The sequence below is a fragment of the Homarus americanus genome, unplaced genomic scaffold (assembly GCF_018991925.1).
Source record: "Homarus americanus isolate GMGI-L3 unplaced genomic scaffold, GMGI_Hamer_2.0 scaffold30450, whole genome shotgun sequence".
In the NCBI taxonomy this organism is placed as follows: Eukaryota; Metazoa; Arthropoda; class Malacostraca; order Decapoda; family Nephropidae; genus Homarus; species Homarus americanus.
In genome coordinates, this window is record NW_024749195.1 from 249,450 (window position 1) to 267,726 (window position 18,277).

General features: G+C 37.4%; 1 protein-coding gene across 10 annotated transcripts; it reads right to left on the reverse strand.

Annotated features, from left to right (window-relative positions):
• Positions 1-610: 610 nt before the first annotated feature.
• On the reverse strand, positions 611-18,063 carry LOC121853290 (DDB1- and CUL4-associated factor 5-like). 10 transcript variants are annotated; one of them, XM_042347305.1, is made up of 13 exons: positions 18,045-18,063; positions 17,146-17,506; positions 12,302-12,482; positions 10,982-11,121; positions 10,317-10,446; positions 9,780-9,924; positions 9,263-9,398; positions 8,601-8,719; positions 7,990-8,124; positions 7,303-7,543; positions 6,584-6,738; positions 5,786-5,940; positions 611-5,149 (listed from the first exon to the last, which is right to left on the reverse strand). In XM_042347305.1, exons 2-13 carry the CDS (start codon positions 17,372-17,374, stop codon positions 4,108-4,110), a joined length of 2,808 nt encoding a protein of 935 aa, XP_042203239.1. In that variant the 5' UTR covers positions 17,375-17,506; positions 18,045-18,063; the 3' UTR covers positions 611-4,107. The 10 variants fall into 10 exon arrangements, with proteins under 10 accessions (XP_042203239.1, XP_042203244.1, XP_042203243.1 ...); XM_042347310.1 differs by lacking the exon at positions 18,045-18,063 and adding an exon at positions 17,813-17,966 and having other exon boundaries at positions 8,011-8,124; XM_042347309.1 differs by lacking the exon at positions 18,045-18,063 and adding an exon at positions 17,813-17,966 and having other exon boundaries at positions 7,999-8,124.
• Positions 18,064-18,277: the final 214 nt, after the last annotated feature.

Here is an 18,277-nt window from a genome sequence, read left to right on the forward strand (position 1 = left end):
ACCTTATTTTATGGAATATTCTCCATTATTTTACCGAGATTCAATCCATATATCAAGGAATCAATACAATGATGATACAGTTCCCCAAAGATATATATTATTTCGAATCTTTAACCATTTTTTAAGGTCAAAGGTCACCGGCTGAAATAAACATGACCCTTTATTTAGGGTTCATGCCCCAGGTGGTCGTATGGGGCACAATAATCCCTAAATACAACTCAATTAATGAGATTTTATTGGCACCTTAATGATTAGCTGTAGTATGGGTGGATTAGCTGTTATGTCTTGATGGATCAGTTGTTATTCATTTGTATCTGAGGCATTTAATAGTGTTCATGTTACTATTAAAATTTGTCTATTATTATTATTTTTTTTTTTAATGTTTTTTTTTGAGGGTTTAATATTAACAACAATAAGTTCATTTTATTTTCTTGTATGAAGCTATTGGTAAATTTCTACTTGTAATTATATAGACAGAAATATTAGGTTATATTTTGTCTCTGTTAATGTCAGTCTGATTGTAGTGTTTTTTAAAAGATCTAATCATAATCTTCATATAATTATCAATAATTAGCTAATATATATATAAAAGTGAAGGAAAACAAATTAATCGTTTTCTGTACATTCATTACAACAAAGAAGAATGTGAATTACTGGTATATAAATTAGGTCTTCTCTCAGAAAATAATACAGTCTAGAATACAGTACCTTTTTTTTCATATTACATAGGGGGTAGCACTCAGCTTTGGACTTTGCCAGTGGTAAAAAAGTGTCACATCTCCATTCGGTTAGTTACTAGTTAGTGACACTTGAGAATGGACCAGTCCACAAATTCTTACAATAAATTTAATGCACATAGAATGAGGAACAATACTCGTATATATGGATAATAAGAGTTGTAACGTTTGTTTGGGAACTAAATAAAAAGTAACAACAAAAAACGAACATTAACAAAAGCAAAAAATTATTTAATTTACCATGTAGTGATAACCTTACACCATATATCAGGTCACAGGAGGGGCAGCCCCATAAGGTAATACGGTAATCTCATTACAGAAAACTCCGTAATGATAATGCCATACTGAGAACTACCCAATAATGTAAACTGGCTTTTTTGCTCTGTATTTAGCATATCTAAGAAACCTGAATCACACAATTTGTTACATTCCTTCCAACTAAATCCAATGCTTTTAAATTTTCAAGAAAATCTTTGTAATACTGAAGAATTATGCTTGATAGCTGAATATAATAAATTCAAATGACTGGTGCCCATACAAGTCAAAACTTAGACAAATATATCTCTCAGTAAGCAATAAAAATGGCAGAAATGTGGCAAAAAATGTTTCCTATAACTTACAAGCAAAACCAATGTACTGTGGCTCCCTGAATACTTGACTCTCCCTGAAGCAACCATTCAACTTCTGAAGGACAACGAGACTAAATTACCGAGACACTACCTTAACCAAACCATCCATGTATGGGGTCTTTTCCCTTCCCAGTGGTCTCTCTATGACAAGTGAAAATTTTTTACTTCCGAGGGAAGTTCAATAAGTTCATTTAACCCCTTCACTAAGGGGTCGCCACTTTTAATACTTCCTTCAGCTCAGAGGGCACCCGTACATAAGGGGTTAAGACATGACAATTAGAAAGAACACCCCGGCTGCTACTCAAAATAAACATACACAACACAACAAAAGAAACGTATATACATCAAAAAGGAGAAGAAAATGATAAACGTTGAATTTCTCCGTTTAGACAACATTCTCAAAATATACCAATTTGTTCGTCGACCAACACAAGAAATTTATTCACTTGTTTGTACAGCACAGTAGCAAAATGCAGATGACCCAGAAGAGTTAAGTTCTAATTTAAATTTCCCATTTTTTGTAATATCTGCATCATGATATTTACCATTACTTTAGAACCAATGCAAAAAAAATCCACTTTCTTTGAGTTTTGCTTCAAATATATAAGATTTTTAAGGGAGAAAAGAAAGTCCAAAATATGAAAGAATCCATCAATTAATTTTTAGTACATTCTGAAATATTGGTGGTAAAACAGGAGCACCAGTGAGATTCATAAGATTTTTTTTTTTAATCCATCAACTCGGAATAAAAACACACACAACCCGAATGCTTTATGACAAGTTACTGATCACAAAGTCGATTGATTCATTCTTCTATTTTCAAGTATTTAATGTACGTTATATAAATATCTCTCTGTTGTAATCCTATATCTAACAATTGAATCCTTCTTTTAGACAGTTTAATCCTCTCCATCCTATCTTCACACCAAAAGTTATAATCCTTCACCAATCTTTCCTTTATTGTGCATAACAGATGTATACAAATGGAAGTAATGGAACAAAATAATGAGATAATAACATATGGCTCTTGAAATATTCCAACATAAAATAATTATAGTCTTTGTCCTCTATGATCCGAGATGACTGGCTGGCTGGGGTAATGAACTTGGGCAGGGAATTATATAGAATGCTGAAGCTCCTGTCAACACAACCACCTTAGCTAAGTCAGTGAGCCATGTAACTCGAGTCTCAATGAATAAGCCAAGAAGACTGTCAAAAATTCAGTAACCCAAATTGATGAGGACAGACAAACAAACTTCAATCCTGGTCAGAAATATAACACCAGAATAACTTATTAAAGTGAACTAGTCTCTACAACACTGGAACTGACAATCCAATTAAAAGATTCTAGGATACTTATAGGCTGTAATCTCTTGGCAGTACGAGGCCTACAGTATACAACGTTCCCCTGAGATCTAACAATACTCTCAGTACTCCAACCCAAGAGCAAAAAAAAAAAAAATTACATCTGTTTTGGCCATTGTGGTTTGGGAAGACTCGATAACAGATCCACCTCTTTCCTTTCAATTGTCATAAGTTATCGGTAAACACACAAGTTAAATTATTAACCGAGGGTCTCGTGAAGCACAAAAAATCTTTAAAAATCAACTCCAGCTTTAAATTAAACTACTGTATTACATCAGAAGAAAAAATCTGGGAGAGGGCAAAATTATGCTAACTCAAAATGCCTGAAGCAATTGTTTTTATTTATTACAGATTAAACATATTAAAAAACGGAAAAAACATTTGTACAGTAAACCCCTGATTCAACGAGAGTTCCATTTTACATGGAAATTCTCAGCCCTACTCTTGCATTAAATCTGGAGTCTACTATACGTACACTCACTGACCTGCTGAAACCAATACATGTACAATATTGATGCACACTGAACTTCTTCATCAAGAACACTCAGAGAGAAAAGGTACAAACCATCCTCTAAACTACACCATGAGATACAGACAGACTCCAGGTACAAGAGAAGCAATGAAACTGTCAAAAACAGATTCTTGAGCAGATACACACACACACACATGATCTGCCCTCAGTGACTGGTACTGCTGGAAGGAAGATTAAGCTGAACATTTCACTGATTTCCTGCACGCACACACACACACACCAATGAATGGTATAAAAAAGCTGCACATTCATTTTCGATTTTCATTGCTCCCAAATGGAATATTTTCCAATCTCAACTTATATAGGCATAATAAGAACCGAGAGGAACTTACGACTGAATCATTATCAGAGAAACTGGTTTTATGATATATATATAAAGTATTGGGTTTAAACCACATATATTAAGTCAATCCTAGTAGAATTTTCCTTCTTTTGGTAATTTACTCATTTATGCAAACGACTACATGACAAATTATTAAAACAAAAATACACTTGATGCCGTCTGTAAGCTCTTTATGGAACGTAATTTCAGGCTGTTATACAAAACAAATTTCTTTGGTAAGGAAATAATAAATATATACAAACAAAAAGAATCTAAAATCAAATATAATTACAAAATCCAGAAAAAACACATATCACACAGTGCCCGTCGGCCTAAACTATATATGTATATAAGTTTAACTATATGAAAATTCTTAATTCTGATATACTGTATATCTATAAAGCAAAATTATAACATGAAAAATCAAACTCGATACATTATCAAAGTCATCTAGAAATAGAAAAAATTGTCAAAGACCATTAAGAAAAAAAAAGATATCAATGGCAAATAATTTGACTCCTCTCAGAGATCTTCCTCGTTACGTCTCCGATAATTTCTAAGGTTGCAGGTAGACACGCGCTTTTTGAACACTAAGGACTGTTCCCCACTCGAGTTTGAGTTTTCAGTTCCATTAATGCTAATGCTACCCCCAATTTCATTTCCAGTTCTATTTTCATCTTCACTTTTTTCTGTACTAGAAGGAAGAACTATAATGCCACTGTCTGGTGTGCTGACGGACGCTGCGCCGTTAGTAGCTTGATTTGACCCGTTCTGCGTTATTTTTTTGTTAAGGGTTGACGGAGGAGCGACGTCCAAGCCACCTGGAAGATCTAGACCGGAAACGAGCGAGCCGTGATCGGCGTCAAATAGGAGAGAGCCGTTATCGTCAGTCGAGATGCTGCTGATGGGGACCGCATCGCTCACAGCACTACTGATGTTTAGCTCATTACCAATGTCATTGATACCGTTACTATCACTGAAACTCTTTTCTGATAAAGTGGCGTCATTTAGGATGTCAGGGATACAATTAGATCTGTTGCTCGTGCCTTCACTGTTCAGATTCTTCCCCGGATCTTGCGTCGTCACATCGATTATAGATCTTTCTACATCTGAATCACTAGAGTTAGAATCAACTATTTCTGATATAACATGTCCATTTTTCCTCTCTGGCGACTCTTCTTCATCACTATCACTGTTACTTAAATTGGTTCGTTTTCGTTTGGAAGGTAAGAGGCCGTCGTCAGTACTGGAATCACTGTCCGAGGACCAGATGAGAGGTTTCCCCTTCTCAACGCCACCATTACTTTCTCTATACTGTTGCTCCACAGTCTGAGCCTCCTCTTCCGTATCACTACCATTACCCTCGTCCTGTTCGTCGGAGTCCGGTTCGGAATCCGGCTCGGTATTTTGAACTACCATGATCGTGTACGGGGCCATGTATCTCGTGCGGTACGTTCTTCGTCTCGCCGATCCGGCAGTGTCCTCCAGGGCGCTCGGCAGACCGGATAATTCACCCCGGACTTGATCTTCAATAGGATTTTGGCCTTCTGGGCGATACAAATATCTGGAAAATAAAAAACACATTAGCGACGTCACGTACCCCCTCTCGGCACGAACACGGTGTTTAGTCACATTTCTGAAAAGCAAGAACAAACCTTTTTTTACTTATTCTTACAAGCTTGTTTCCACTACATTAACCGAGTAACTGGAATCAAGAGCAATTACAGATACTCCTTGTACTCACTGCTCCAACAGATATGCTCTGCTATGGTAAAAAGGGACTATGAGACACTACTAGGGATACATTGAAGAATATGTAACCAGTATAATATATATCTGAAGAGACTCAACAACGGTGAAAAAAGAGGGAAAAAAAAAAAAAAAGTTTCGCCTTCCGTAGTCAATCCCACAGACAAGAAGCGGAGAAGACCAGACAAGACTTCTCAGAAAATAATAAAAATAATATACACACAAGCATGAAATACTGTATCACATCATTGAGTTTTGAGGTATTGAAGGTCAGTAAAATATTGATGAGTCATATACTTTCTTATTTATGCAAGTTAGGTGAAAAAAATAGGTTAAGGAAAAGAGATCATTTGGTAATTAAAAATATCATCTAAAATAGACCTCCCCCTTAAAATTCAATCTGAGAAAACCTTACATTCCTTATCGTAAACGGGGCTAGCATTATACGAACCTCCTTCTGCTCGTGGTAAAGGAACGGAGGAAGTGTTGAGCTTTCTTGCGGTGTCTCCTGAGGTGTTTGCGTTTCCTTCTGGCACGCTTGGCGATCCTAAGTTTGGCTCTCTTCTTGGCGATGAGACGCATGATCCACTCGCTGCCTCCAGATACCTGTAATTTGCATGATTTATCTCTATTATTTCATGTAGGCGCACACACACACACACTTTTAACACACACACACACTACACCCTAACACATACACTAAAATCTCTAACACACACACATGCACAAACACCTCTAACACAGACACACACACACACACTAACAACACAAACACAACACATACACCCAAACAGACAAGTCCCCCGTAATTCATAATCTCTGAAGCTTTAAGCATAGTTTCTCCATAGTAAAGAATATAAGATACTGTACAATAGTCTCAGATATCACCACCTCAGAGAAAACACTTAAACAACTGAATGAAACAACTTTGAGAAAATTAATACCACATTCAACTCTTCAATGAAGAATAAGCCACAAAATACCATCGAATAATTTCACTCTTATTATGTTTCACAGTTGTGGGAGTCATCTATTGCAAACTGAGACACATTATTGGTTATTTTATCGCTGTAGAATAAACACGGGCTAGAAACTTGACTGAGGGAATGAAACACTAGCAATTTATTAGCCATTTTACCGCTGTAGAAGAAACACGAGATATGAAACTTGATCGAGTGAATGAAAGAGAAGATTTTTTTTTACCAAGACCTTCAATTAATAACTAAAAACAACCGTGATCGTGACCCACTTTGTCCCCTTCGTCATCGTCGTCATCATCGTCCTCATCTTCATCATTTTTCGGCGGATCATTGCGCGTCTGTCTTCTCCTCAGCAGCTGATTGGACCTCTGTCTAGTCTGTCGCTGTTCGTCGGAGCTGTCTTGTCCCTGGCCGCCGTTGGGCTCTAGAGACACAGTTCAACATTATGGAAAATCAAGTTATATTATACTATAGAAATAACAAAGAATAAATAGTTAATCAGTTAGCTAAAGTTATCTCGTAAAAATAACACTGAAAATACTAAAAGGATCTTAATATTGTATACAAAAAAATTTAATCTGGATTCATATATAACCCAGTGACTTAACTTTTTTGGGGTTGTTAGAATAATAATTTAGATAATTGTCAAAGTCCATATACTATATATAAATTCTCGATAATCCTTTCATATGCATACTAAGGATATTGGGAGCATTCATCTCTTCACCTCTCTAAGAATTTCAGAAAACTCATTGACTATATACGTTTTGAGATATGGCATTTCCTAATGCTACTACTATTACTACTGTTGCTATTACTACTACTAATATTACTATGAAAACTGATTCTTAGTTTTCTTGGAACTTAATCGCAAAAAAAACTTAAACTGAACAAAGATTTTAGTATGTACCTACAAATATAATACAAGTAAAAACAACTGCCTTTTCCAAATAAGAAGAAAAACATGTATTAAAAAAAAAACCCTTACCATCATCATCAGAATCATTATCATCGGACTGTGATGTAACGACAGAGAGGGACGACTGCGTTGTTGTGGTCTCTGTGCCGTCGTCATCGTGCCCTGAGAGTTGTGGATCGTTGTCGATATCATCAGAGAGATCCGTGTTGGAGGTCCAGCCTTCCACCTCTCTCTGAACCAGGGAGTCGAAGAAGGCCATCATGCGTGGGTCCTCGTCCGTGCTGCCGTGGCTGTAGTCGTGATTCACATCCTGTAGGGTGAGGAAAAACTTTGATCACAAACACACGTACCTGGCCAACTGCATATGATGGCCTCATGGACAAATTACAACAAGTTTTTCCTAATACACGATGGCCAGAATCACACCAAACACTGACCTTTCTCTCACTGGCTGTCAATCAACCCACATACAGATAACAAACACAATTATCTAGATTACTGCACACAATAGCCTCCCTTCCTAATGGGCAAATTACAACAAGCCTTTCCTAATACCCCAAAATAAAGACCTTCCCAAGACATTACCCCCAAAGACCCCAAAATAAAGAACCTTTCTACTCCAAACATTCCATGACATTACCCCAAAATAAAGACCTTCCAAAGACATACCCCAAAATAAAGACCTTCCCAAGACATTACCCCAAAGACCCCCCAAAAAATAAAGGACCTTCCTATTCCAAGCATCCCAAGACATACCCCCACTACCTGGCCACTCTCCATAACTAGTCCAATGTATTCCTCGTGCGTGTAGACTCTTCTGGTCATGAAGCTTCCGGAATTACTCGTCCTCAGGCTCCCATTCGACCCAGGCAGGGACAGTCCACTCCAAAGCTGCCGATAGAAAGGGGAAAAAATAAATAAAATACAGATCGCAAGAAAATATCAATGAATGTACTCTGAGGAAATTAATACGTTCTCTCTCTTAATTATCATCAATCGGATAAAATTCCCTCTCGGACAATATCCCCCTGGACAAAAACACCTACTCGGTTATAAAGTGCAAAGTTGGACAAATTCCCCGCCCTCCATTTTTTAATATATTCCTGATGTTAATTAAATCTTATAAAACCTTTTACCACTTGGTTTTCTCTGGTATGAATCAGTTTTCTACTCAGAACATCAATCCTATTCAAAAATATCTTATAATTCTACTGTACGTTTTCTACCAATTCCGAAGAAGTCTAAATACAGATTCACCTTTATAAATGTACACAAGCACAAACCTATCTTCACAAACATACACCAACTTCAACAAAAACAAACTTCCATTACAGAGCACCTAATGCATTTTACACCTACAAACATACCTTCACAATCTTCTCTACTCCTGATGAGGCGATGATGAAGTTCTGTGGGTTGAAACGCACTTGATTTACGATGGAACGATGACCTTTTAACACCATGTGAGCTTCGGATACAAAATGATCTGTTGAAAAGAGGAGGAGGAGAATTAAGAGGTTGTAGATAGCTAGATACATAACCTGCCTTGAAAACCTTCAGTTAATTATTTTTTTACCTTCTAGTTCAGCTAAAATCTGTGTATGTTTTGAGTCCGGTGATGGCATCTTTATGACAGCTCGGAGCATAGAATATCCCAAGTGATGCTCTCTTTTTAACAGGCCGGAGCATAGAATATGCCCAACTATGCTTTCATTTTGACAGGCCAGAGCACAGAAAGATAATCAAGCTCGAGACAATGACCACTACAGAATATAAATAATAACAGTACACTCGATCATATAGGGAGAATTCAACACACAGTCTGACCCAAACATACGAGTCGTCTGGAAAGTCATCATAAATTTTTACAAGCCGGACGTTCAGAATGACTAGTCAATAGACATCAAAGGATAATCATTCACCACAGGAACTATAAACCTTCACTGTACAGGAAATTAAGAACTGATGGATTTAATTATAGAGGAAAATAGTACAGTGTGCAGAGAACTTATTATCATTCTATACTTACCTGAACTATTACTTTCAGGTATCTTCCACATGTATAGATTGAAGTCATCCGACCCCGAGAGAACAAACTGATCGTTGTCGCCTGCAAAACAACAACTCTTCATTGTGCACGAGTTGTAGTAATGTTCAGCATCAAACTGTAAGGACGAAAATAGAAGATCGATTGATTGTGGTAATAACATCCCTGGTGGTACAACATATGCCGGTGAATTAGAAAATAGAGGAAATTTACATCACCTGTTGATTTTACACATATCGCTTCAAAGTGGGTTGTCTCGTAGAGTGTTCTCCGTCCCTATGATAATTTCCAAGTCCTAATCTTAAAAAAAAATTTAACCCCTTCTCCACCAGATGCCACTTTAAATATTTTATTTACCTAACACCAGATGATTTTATTCAGCACAGAGACACACAAGAGATTAAACATTCAACACAAACTAAAATTTTAAAAAAATATATAAATTAAAAAGTTATATCAAGGGGCAAAAAAAAAAAGGAAGAGCGTTCATCTACCGTACCTGACAGACGGGTTTTGAGCTGTGCGTGTCGTAGAGGACTGGGGGAAGTCTTCTACGGAGAGCGATGATCTGGCTGCCCGTTCGGTTGAATCTTGCACACATGGACGACTGAGCACACCGCTTCTCCCCGTATCTCAGCACAGGTCTACGGATATGAGAGGCTGTAATCTACTGTACTAAAATCATAGAGAAAACAACACGTTACTGCACTGACTAACTGATATCGTAGAGTGAGTTTGAGGCTGTTGGTGTCTTATTGTTATTTATCATTTCACCACTTATCACCTTACTAACTGAAAAATAAACAGGTACAGTACTACATAATCCTACATCACTAACTCACATACAAAAACATTTCTTAATACAATACAGTGCAACCTCCATATAACAGGCGAGATGGAGGTCTCACATATAACAAACCCTCGATATAATAGACATATATAGTCCAAACACCGTAGCGTATATAGAACTACTTTAAACCACAACAATAATACACAAAGATAATATTTCAACAGGATATTACACACAGTTACTCACATTCTGGGCTTACGGATGTCCCATAGTGAAACGCCTTCCCGAGAATTAGCCGTGACTACAAACACTGATTCTATTGGATGGAACTGTACAGCGTGGAAGGCGTCGTGATAGCGCGCCAAACACACGGGATCTGCGAAAGAAAACATATCCGTTTCGGCTCGTCAACGTAACATATCCGTCCCGGCTCGTCAACATAACATATCCGTTCCGGTTCGTCAATGTATATATATTTTAATCAATGTTTATATATTTTTTCATTGATGTATATATAATTTCATCAATGTATATCACTGATTTTTGGTGTCTAAGCATTGTTAATTTTCTAGGGTGAGGAGTTTAGTGGACAAAATACTGAGACAGAGAGAGAGACAGCATAGGTCATGGAAATGTGTCTCCAGTTCTGATGGCTGAGGGAAGGAGGAGAAGATGAAGAAGAAAAACTAGAATTACGAGGAGGAGGGGAAGAAGGAGGAGGGGAAGAAGGAGGAGGGGAAGGAGGAGGAGGAGGGGAATAAAGAGGAGGAGGGGGAGAAAGAGGAGGAGGAACAGAAGAAGAAAAAGAGAACAACAAAAAAATAGAAAGAAAGAAGAGAGGAAAAAAGTAAGGACAAAATAAATACAGAAATAATGAAAGAATGAAAGAAAAGAAAGAAAAACACCCATACCTGATGTAGCAGACTCCCTCATATCATAGAGCAACACCTGACCGTCTTCTCCAGCACTGGCGAAGACTGAGTCGTGCGTCGGACTTACAGACACCCCATACACGGCCTCCCGGTGCAGGAACACATCCACAGTCTCGCCCCTAGAAAAATAACACGAGTGGAAAAATGGCTGTATGACGCTGATGTGGCAACACTGTGTTTGTTTACATAGTATTAAAAGTCCCAGAATAGCCTTGAGGAACCTAGCAATAGCAGCCAGATTAAGAATGCTACAAAAACAAACACAGAGTTGCCACAACTCACGGAACACACCAGCCACTGTACCAAGTACAATAGAAGGCGACTGTACATGAACACCAGACATTTCTTCCCCGCGTTAGGTTAAATTTTCTTCTTCCCTGGGGTCATCCATCTGTTAACCCTGGACTACCACAAAGCTACGTCAAGTTATGTTTCCAAACACTCACAAACTCACTACAATGTTGATTTTATTTCTTAATTAACAATACAGTATAAGAAAAATACTGTAACATACCAGCAGCTCCTCACCAGTAATGAGACTCCACAAGTAGCTAGTTCATTAATAATTACAGTACTGTACTATACTGTATGTCTAATTGAATAAATACCCCAAAAGTGTACCTTGATTTTCTTTATTTATACCTTGTTATATTCATAAATTACTATATTTTCATTGTGTTCACATCGCTCTTGAAATTAAATTAAACTTTCTATTTCTTGCAAAGTTTCTGGACTCTGAAACTTCCGATGTAACAGAGGGTAGTCCGTTACACTGAGGTGTCACATACAACGGACTAACACTGTGCTATCATTAAACCTCAAAACAACATCAATTCTTACATATATTACAATCCTGTTCTATCATTAAACCCCAAAAGAACATCAATTTTCACGTTTTTAAATCATTTAGTATTCTTAAACCTCAAAACCACATCAATTCTTACATTATTAAACCCTGTACTATCATTAAACCTCAAAAAACACATCAATTCTCACATTATTAAACCTTATACTATCATTAAACCTCAAAACAACATCAATTCTTACACTATTAAACCCTGTACTATCATTAAACCTCAAAACCACATCAATTCTCACATTGTTAAACCCTGTACTATCATTAAACCTCAAAACAACATCAATTCTCACGTTGTTAAACCCTGTACTATCATTAAACCTCAAAACAACATCAATTCTCACATTATTAAACCCTGTACTATCATTAAACCTCAAAACAACATAAATTCTCACATTAAACCCTGTACTATCATTAAACCTCAAAACAACATTAATTCTCACGTTTTTAAATCATGCACTATAACTTGTTCATCGTTGCCAGCCGAGAAGATCTTGGTGTTGCAGGAGTCAAAACTAAGGCAGAAGATGTTGCTGTTGTGTTCTCCCTTCATGGTATGTGGCCGGTGGTTCCCAGACAAGGCACCGTCTACGTTCCACAGCAACACACGCCGGTCGTCACCTCCTGATTGGCAAAAGTTGTAAAATTATATTGCTAGAGCATCATAGGAAGAGGGAGGAAGAAAAGGAGGAGTAAGAGGAAGGAGTAAGAAGAGGAGAAAGGAAAGAGAGAAGGAATATGAACAGGAGGAGCAGGAAGGAGGAGGAGGAAGAGTAAGAAGAAGCAAAAGAGCTATAGATACAAAATATACTAGTTAAGTATACAAATTTAACCCCTCCACTACAGGGATGCCACTATTAATATTTCATGTACAGTACTTAACACCAGACAATAGCATTCAGCTCAGAGGCGACCCCACACACACACACACACACACAAGGAAGTAACGGGTACAATTAAAAATAGCTAAGCACAAACCACATTCTAAAGGCAGACTCACTTTTTTAAGCCACAAATCACTTTATAAAACACACTGATGATTCTGGATAAATAAAAAGAAACACATACAGAAAATAAACAGGCTGAAATATAATAATACAGGAAATAATAATAGAAATAATAATAATAATAATAATAATAATAATAATAATAATAATACACAGAAGCAAGGAATGGCATTTTAAGGCTAATGGTTCCTCACGAGTGCCTAACCTAACCATCAAGACAGCAATCACAAAACATTACTAGGTAGAGTCTGTCATTATCCCAAGAAAGAGAGCAATGCTTAGTAAAAGAGACGTATCTTCCCCGTAGACTGGTGTACCTCTCATGGGATATGTCGGCACGAGAGGAGGTACTGTAGTCATGCATCGAGCACATCATTTAATAAGAGATGTAGCTGCAGTATATCAAGCACATCTCATTATGAGAGGCAGCTTATTTCACCTTAAGATTAGTCTCCCAGCTTTTTTCGCCTTAAAGATTAGTCTAACAGCTTTATTTCATCCTAAAGATTAACCTCCCAGCTTATTTCACCTTTAAAATTAGTCTCCCAGCTTTATTTCACCTTGAAGATTTACCTCCTAGCTTATTTCATCCTAAAGATTAGTCGCCCAGCTTATTTCACCTCAAGATTAACCACCCCAACACTAACCTACCCCCCCCCCAGGTACATTTTCTAATCATCAGGTAAAATAAGCTGAGGGGGGCTAATCTTCAGGTGATCCAATATTCCTCTCAATAATATAAATAGCTACAATAAAACCTCTATTTAACGGACTACATGGAGAGGAAAGTCCATTATATCGAGGGTTCATTAGACGTGAAACCTCCATCTAACGAACTACATAGAGATGAAAATCCATTATATCGACGGTTCATTAGAAGTGAAACCCCCCAATATCAAAGACAATATGGAGAAAGAAGTACGTTATATGGAGGTTTCACAGTATACAATAATGAGATGAATTCTGTGTTATTAACTCTGACGGTGAAAACCATTATCTGATAAGTTATCAAGATATTATACGGTAGCTAAACACAGTACGGTACTCTAGCTAAACTATACCGTATGTTTTTGAGGCATGTATCTTGCATTTGGATATTACAATAATGAATTGGCCTTTTATGTAGTTGTTAATTACAGTACATATAACATTTACCTGGTGAATCAAGAACCGGTCAAAGATAGAAATTTTATCTACCGTATATGTTTCAAAGCAAAATAAAAACCAGCAAATAATTGATAAACAGAACAGGGTGACTAATCTTTAAAAAATATATATTTAAACACTGAAAAACTAGGGTGTCTAATATTCAAGTGATGAGGATATCAAAACAAGTTCATTTTTCCTCATGTTCAGGATAGGCCTACACAAACCTCAGCACTATCAAAGTAAATGTGTATTCTATCAAAGTAAACCTCTAATTCTATCAAAGTAAACGTGTAATTCTATCAAAGTAAACCTCTAATTCTATCAAAGTTGGCCTCTAATTCTATCAAAGTAAACGTGTAATTCTATCAAAGTAAACCTCTAATTCTATCAAAGTAAATGTGTAATTCTATCAAAGTAAACCTCTAATTCTATCAAAGTAAACCTCTAATTCTATCAAAGTAAACCACTAATTCTATCAAAGTAAACCTCTAATTCTATCAAAGTAAACCACTAATTCTATCAAAGTAAACCTCTAATTCTATCAAAGTAAACCACTAATTCTATCAAAGTAAACCACTAATTCTATCAAAGTAAACCACTAATTCTATCAAAGTAAACCACTAATTCTATCAAAGTAAACCACTAATTCTATCAAAGTAAACCACTAATTCTATCAAAGTAAACCACTAATTCTATCAAAGTAAACCTCTAACTCTCTGTCTGAACTCATTTTCTGCCTTGCTTGTCCAATATCATACACAAACCTGACCTCTTTTATCATATATCTAACATTACTCAACCGTATCATTGTGAGTTTGATCAAAATTACAGAAAATAGTTTGTTAATTTAGCACAGTTTTACCTGGGTTTGTAAAAGGGGTACTGTACTGTATACCTGTATTGTAACTAATTAAAGGTGAAGACATGTGTAAGTACAGGTAACTACTGTATTATGTATAGTGCATTATGGTTACAATACACATTTCAGAGCCATTTTCAAGAACTTAATTGAACCTGAACCGTATATACAGAAATAAATTTAAATACAGAATGGATAAATTTTCAATTCTATATTCATTTGGAATTCTGCTAAAAAGATCCAGTTCATTATTAAAGAGGTTTTTTTAAAGGAATGGAAATTTAAATACAGTAAAGTAAACCCTTGCCGTTCACAACTTACACTACTGGATACCTATACCAAACAACTGACAAGCCGCGGCAGCACTCATCCCCTCCTTTAACTTATATAATAATAAAACTTTCTTAGCTAGGGTCATCACTGACTTCTGCTTTTTACATTTCACTCCACTAGCACTGACACTTGGCAGTCTTTTAGGGGCCATTAAACACACAAACACTAAAGTTTTGAGAGTACAACACGAGATGCTGCGGGAAAAGGCTCGCAAGCTAGCTACCATGGCCACCATCTGGTTACCGCGAATAGCCGAAATCGCAAATGGCAAAGGTCTACTGTATATACCCAATAACATTTTTTACTTTAATACAGTGAATGCAATTCTGGTTGAGAAGCGAAAATAGTAATAGTTTATCGTATTTTTGGGAAAAGGACAGAATCAAGTTGATAATTAGGTTAGAATAATGATTTTTCAATGCATGTGTATTTTTAAGAAGAATTTCCACCCAAGCCCACTCCACATAAAGAATCTTCACCCCAGCCCACTCAACATGAAGTACCTCCCCATCTGGAGCACTATCACCCCATCTGGTCCCCGAGATATGCTAGGGACTGTCAGTTGGTTGAAAATGTTCAAAGGACGGCCACCAGACTGGTGCCTGCCCTTCGGCACCTCAGCTACCCTGAGAGATTGGAGCGCCTGAACTTGCCTAGCTTATACTACAGACGGGCAAGGGGTCACAGATCAAGATTGAAGAAGCCGCAAGTCCAGAAAACTGTGAGGGCAAACTTTTTCGTTGTGAGAGTTGTGAACTCTTGGAACAATCTACCAGAAAGTGTTGTGACGGCACCGAGTGTGAGCTCTTCAAGACCAGACTTAACCAACACTGGAGCAAGTTCAGGTACATTAAGGAGCCGGTGCATGCCCAGTACTTGCCAACAGTGCGTGACAGAGACGTGACCGATCACCCAAGCGGCTAACGAGCTGATCAGTGATGAAGAGGATAAAAGTAAAAGTAACCCACTCCACTTGAAGAAAATCCACTCCAGCCCACTCCATCTGAAGAATACCAACCCAACCCACTCCACATGAAGAATCTCCACCCCAGCCCACTCAATCTGATGAATAGCCACCCCAGCCCACTCCACTTATAGAATCTCCACCCCAGCCCACTCAATCTGAAGAATCTCCACCCCAGCCCACTCCACCTTAAGAATCCCCACCCATCACAACACAACCCGACTGACAATATTAAATGGCGCATTGCTATCAAAATCAGACACTCTTCAATGATACCTTTAGCTTACAGACCAATGGCATGCAGGCAGTGGTGATGAAGGAGGAAGTTACTGAAGACACAATGCAAGGTTCCAGGTTCTTATGATGCTACTTAATATAAATCTTTTGAAAAAAATAATGGTAAGAAATAAAAGTTGTCAGTCATGCTCAACAAAATTACATCTTATCCTAAACCTAACCAAACTAAACCAAACCTAATCGAACCTAACTTAACCAAACCTAACATAACCTAACCAAACCTACCCTAACCTAACCTAATAAAACCTACTCTAACCTAACCTAACCTAACCTAACCTAACCTAACCAAACCAAACCTAACCTAACCTAACCTAACCTAACCTAACCTAACCTAACCTAACCTAACCTAACCTAACCTAACCAAACCTAACCTACCCTAACCTAACCTAACCTAACCTAACCTAACCAAACCTACCCTAACCTAACCAAACCTACCCTAGCTTAGCCTAACTTAACCTAACAATCCTGGGTTGAATTATAGTGTCAGAAAAGGCTTTAGTAATACTAATATGATTTCTGTTGGCAATGAATTTGTTAAACTCATTTTTTTTCTTTACTCTACTATATGTGTTGTGTTTTAAAGCGAATATGTTAATGATAGCATCGAAACCTTCCACTAATTAAAGTAGCGACCCTTCCTTACCCTATGCCATGTACCTTAAAAATTTCAATACTTACCAGACACCAATAGATCCCCTTCCCTGGAGAACTCAATGGCGTTGACACATCCATAGTGAGCGTAGAGATCCTTGCGGTACAGATTCTTCGAGGCATCCAGTCTCCGCGAGAGGAATGACGCAGAAGCTACCGTAGGACCCCAGTCCGGTCGGGCGGAATGATAAGCTCGCCATTCCAGATAGCGAACGGAACAGCCCGATAACTCACTTACTTTCCCCGATGTTCTCATTTTCACTAATGCACTTATTATTCACTACCACAAACATGAAAAATAAATTATCTTGATAAGTACAATAGGGTCATTCACTTTAACAGGCCTATTATCCATGCCACGAAATGCTATACCCTCATATCAGTCAACCTGGAAAAGGAACATTAATGACCAATAAAATACCTCTTAAAACTTCACTTACTTCACTTATATATAATTATAATCTTGAGCTATATTCTTTTATATTTCACAACCCAACATATATAGATAAATATTATATGATAGTCCAGTAAAATGATAAAACATGGAGTGAGAAACGTCAAGTGGAGTGTCTCAGCTGATCCCCCACCTGATCATTGTTTATGTCTCTACCACCTCCACGGGCATCCCAAGGCCGAAAGTTTTCACACCAATTCTAACCTTTACATCTACCTTACTACACTATCTAATGTCTACCGTAGAGATTATAGCTTGTCCAATCTTCCATCAGAGACATTGTATAGGTTGATGAAACACTGGTTAGTAATTTGAGAGGAAAAAAACGTGTCAGCTCCCACAATCAGCTGACGGACTCGACCTCCTCCATTCCGCTCCACGCCTGCCTTCCCCTCCACCACATACACACAATAGGCTAAGGATTCTCTTTATTCCCTCTAAATTAATAGCCAGAAATATCATCTAAACCTACATTATTCGATTAATTCGCGAAAGTAATATCTACAACGAGTAAGAACTGAGATATGTATAATTATATTCCCGAACACAAAATTGATTGTTGTTATTCCGTGTGCGTCTCTAGCGGATGGGTCAGAATTGCTTGTTAAGTTCTGCTCGTTAATTATTCTCACAATCCCGTAATGACATGGAATAGTAGTCTTCACTCAGTATCATTTAATATTTGAGGTGATAGTTGGTATTGTA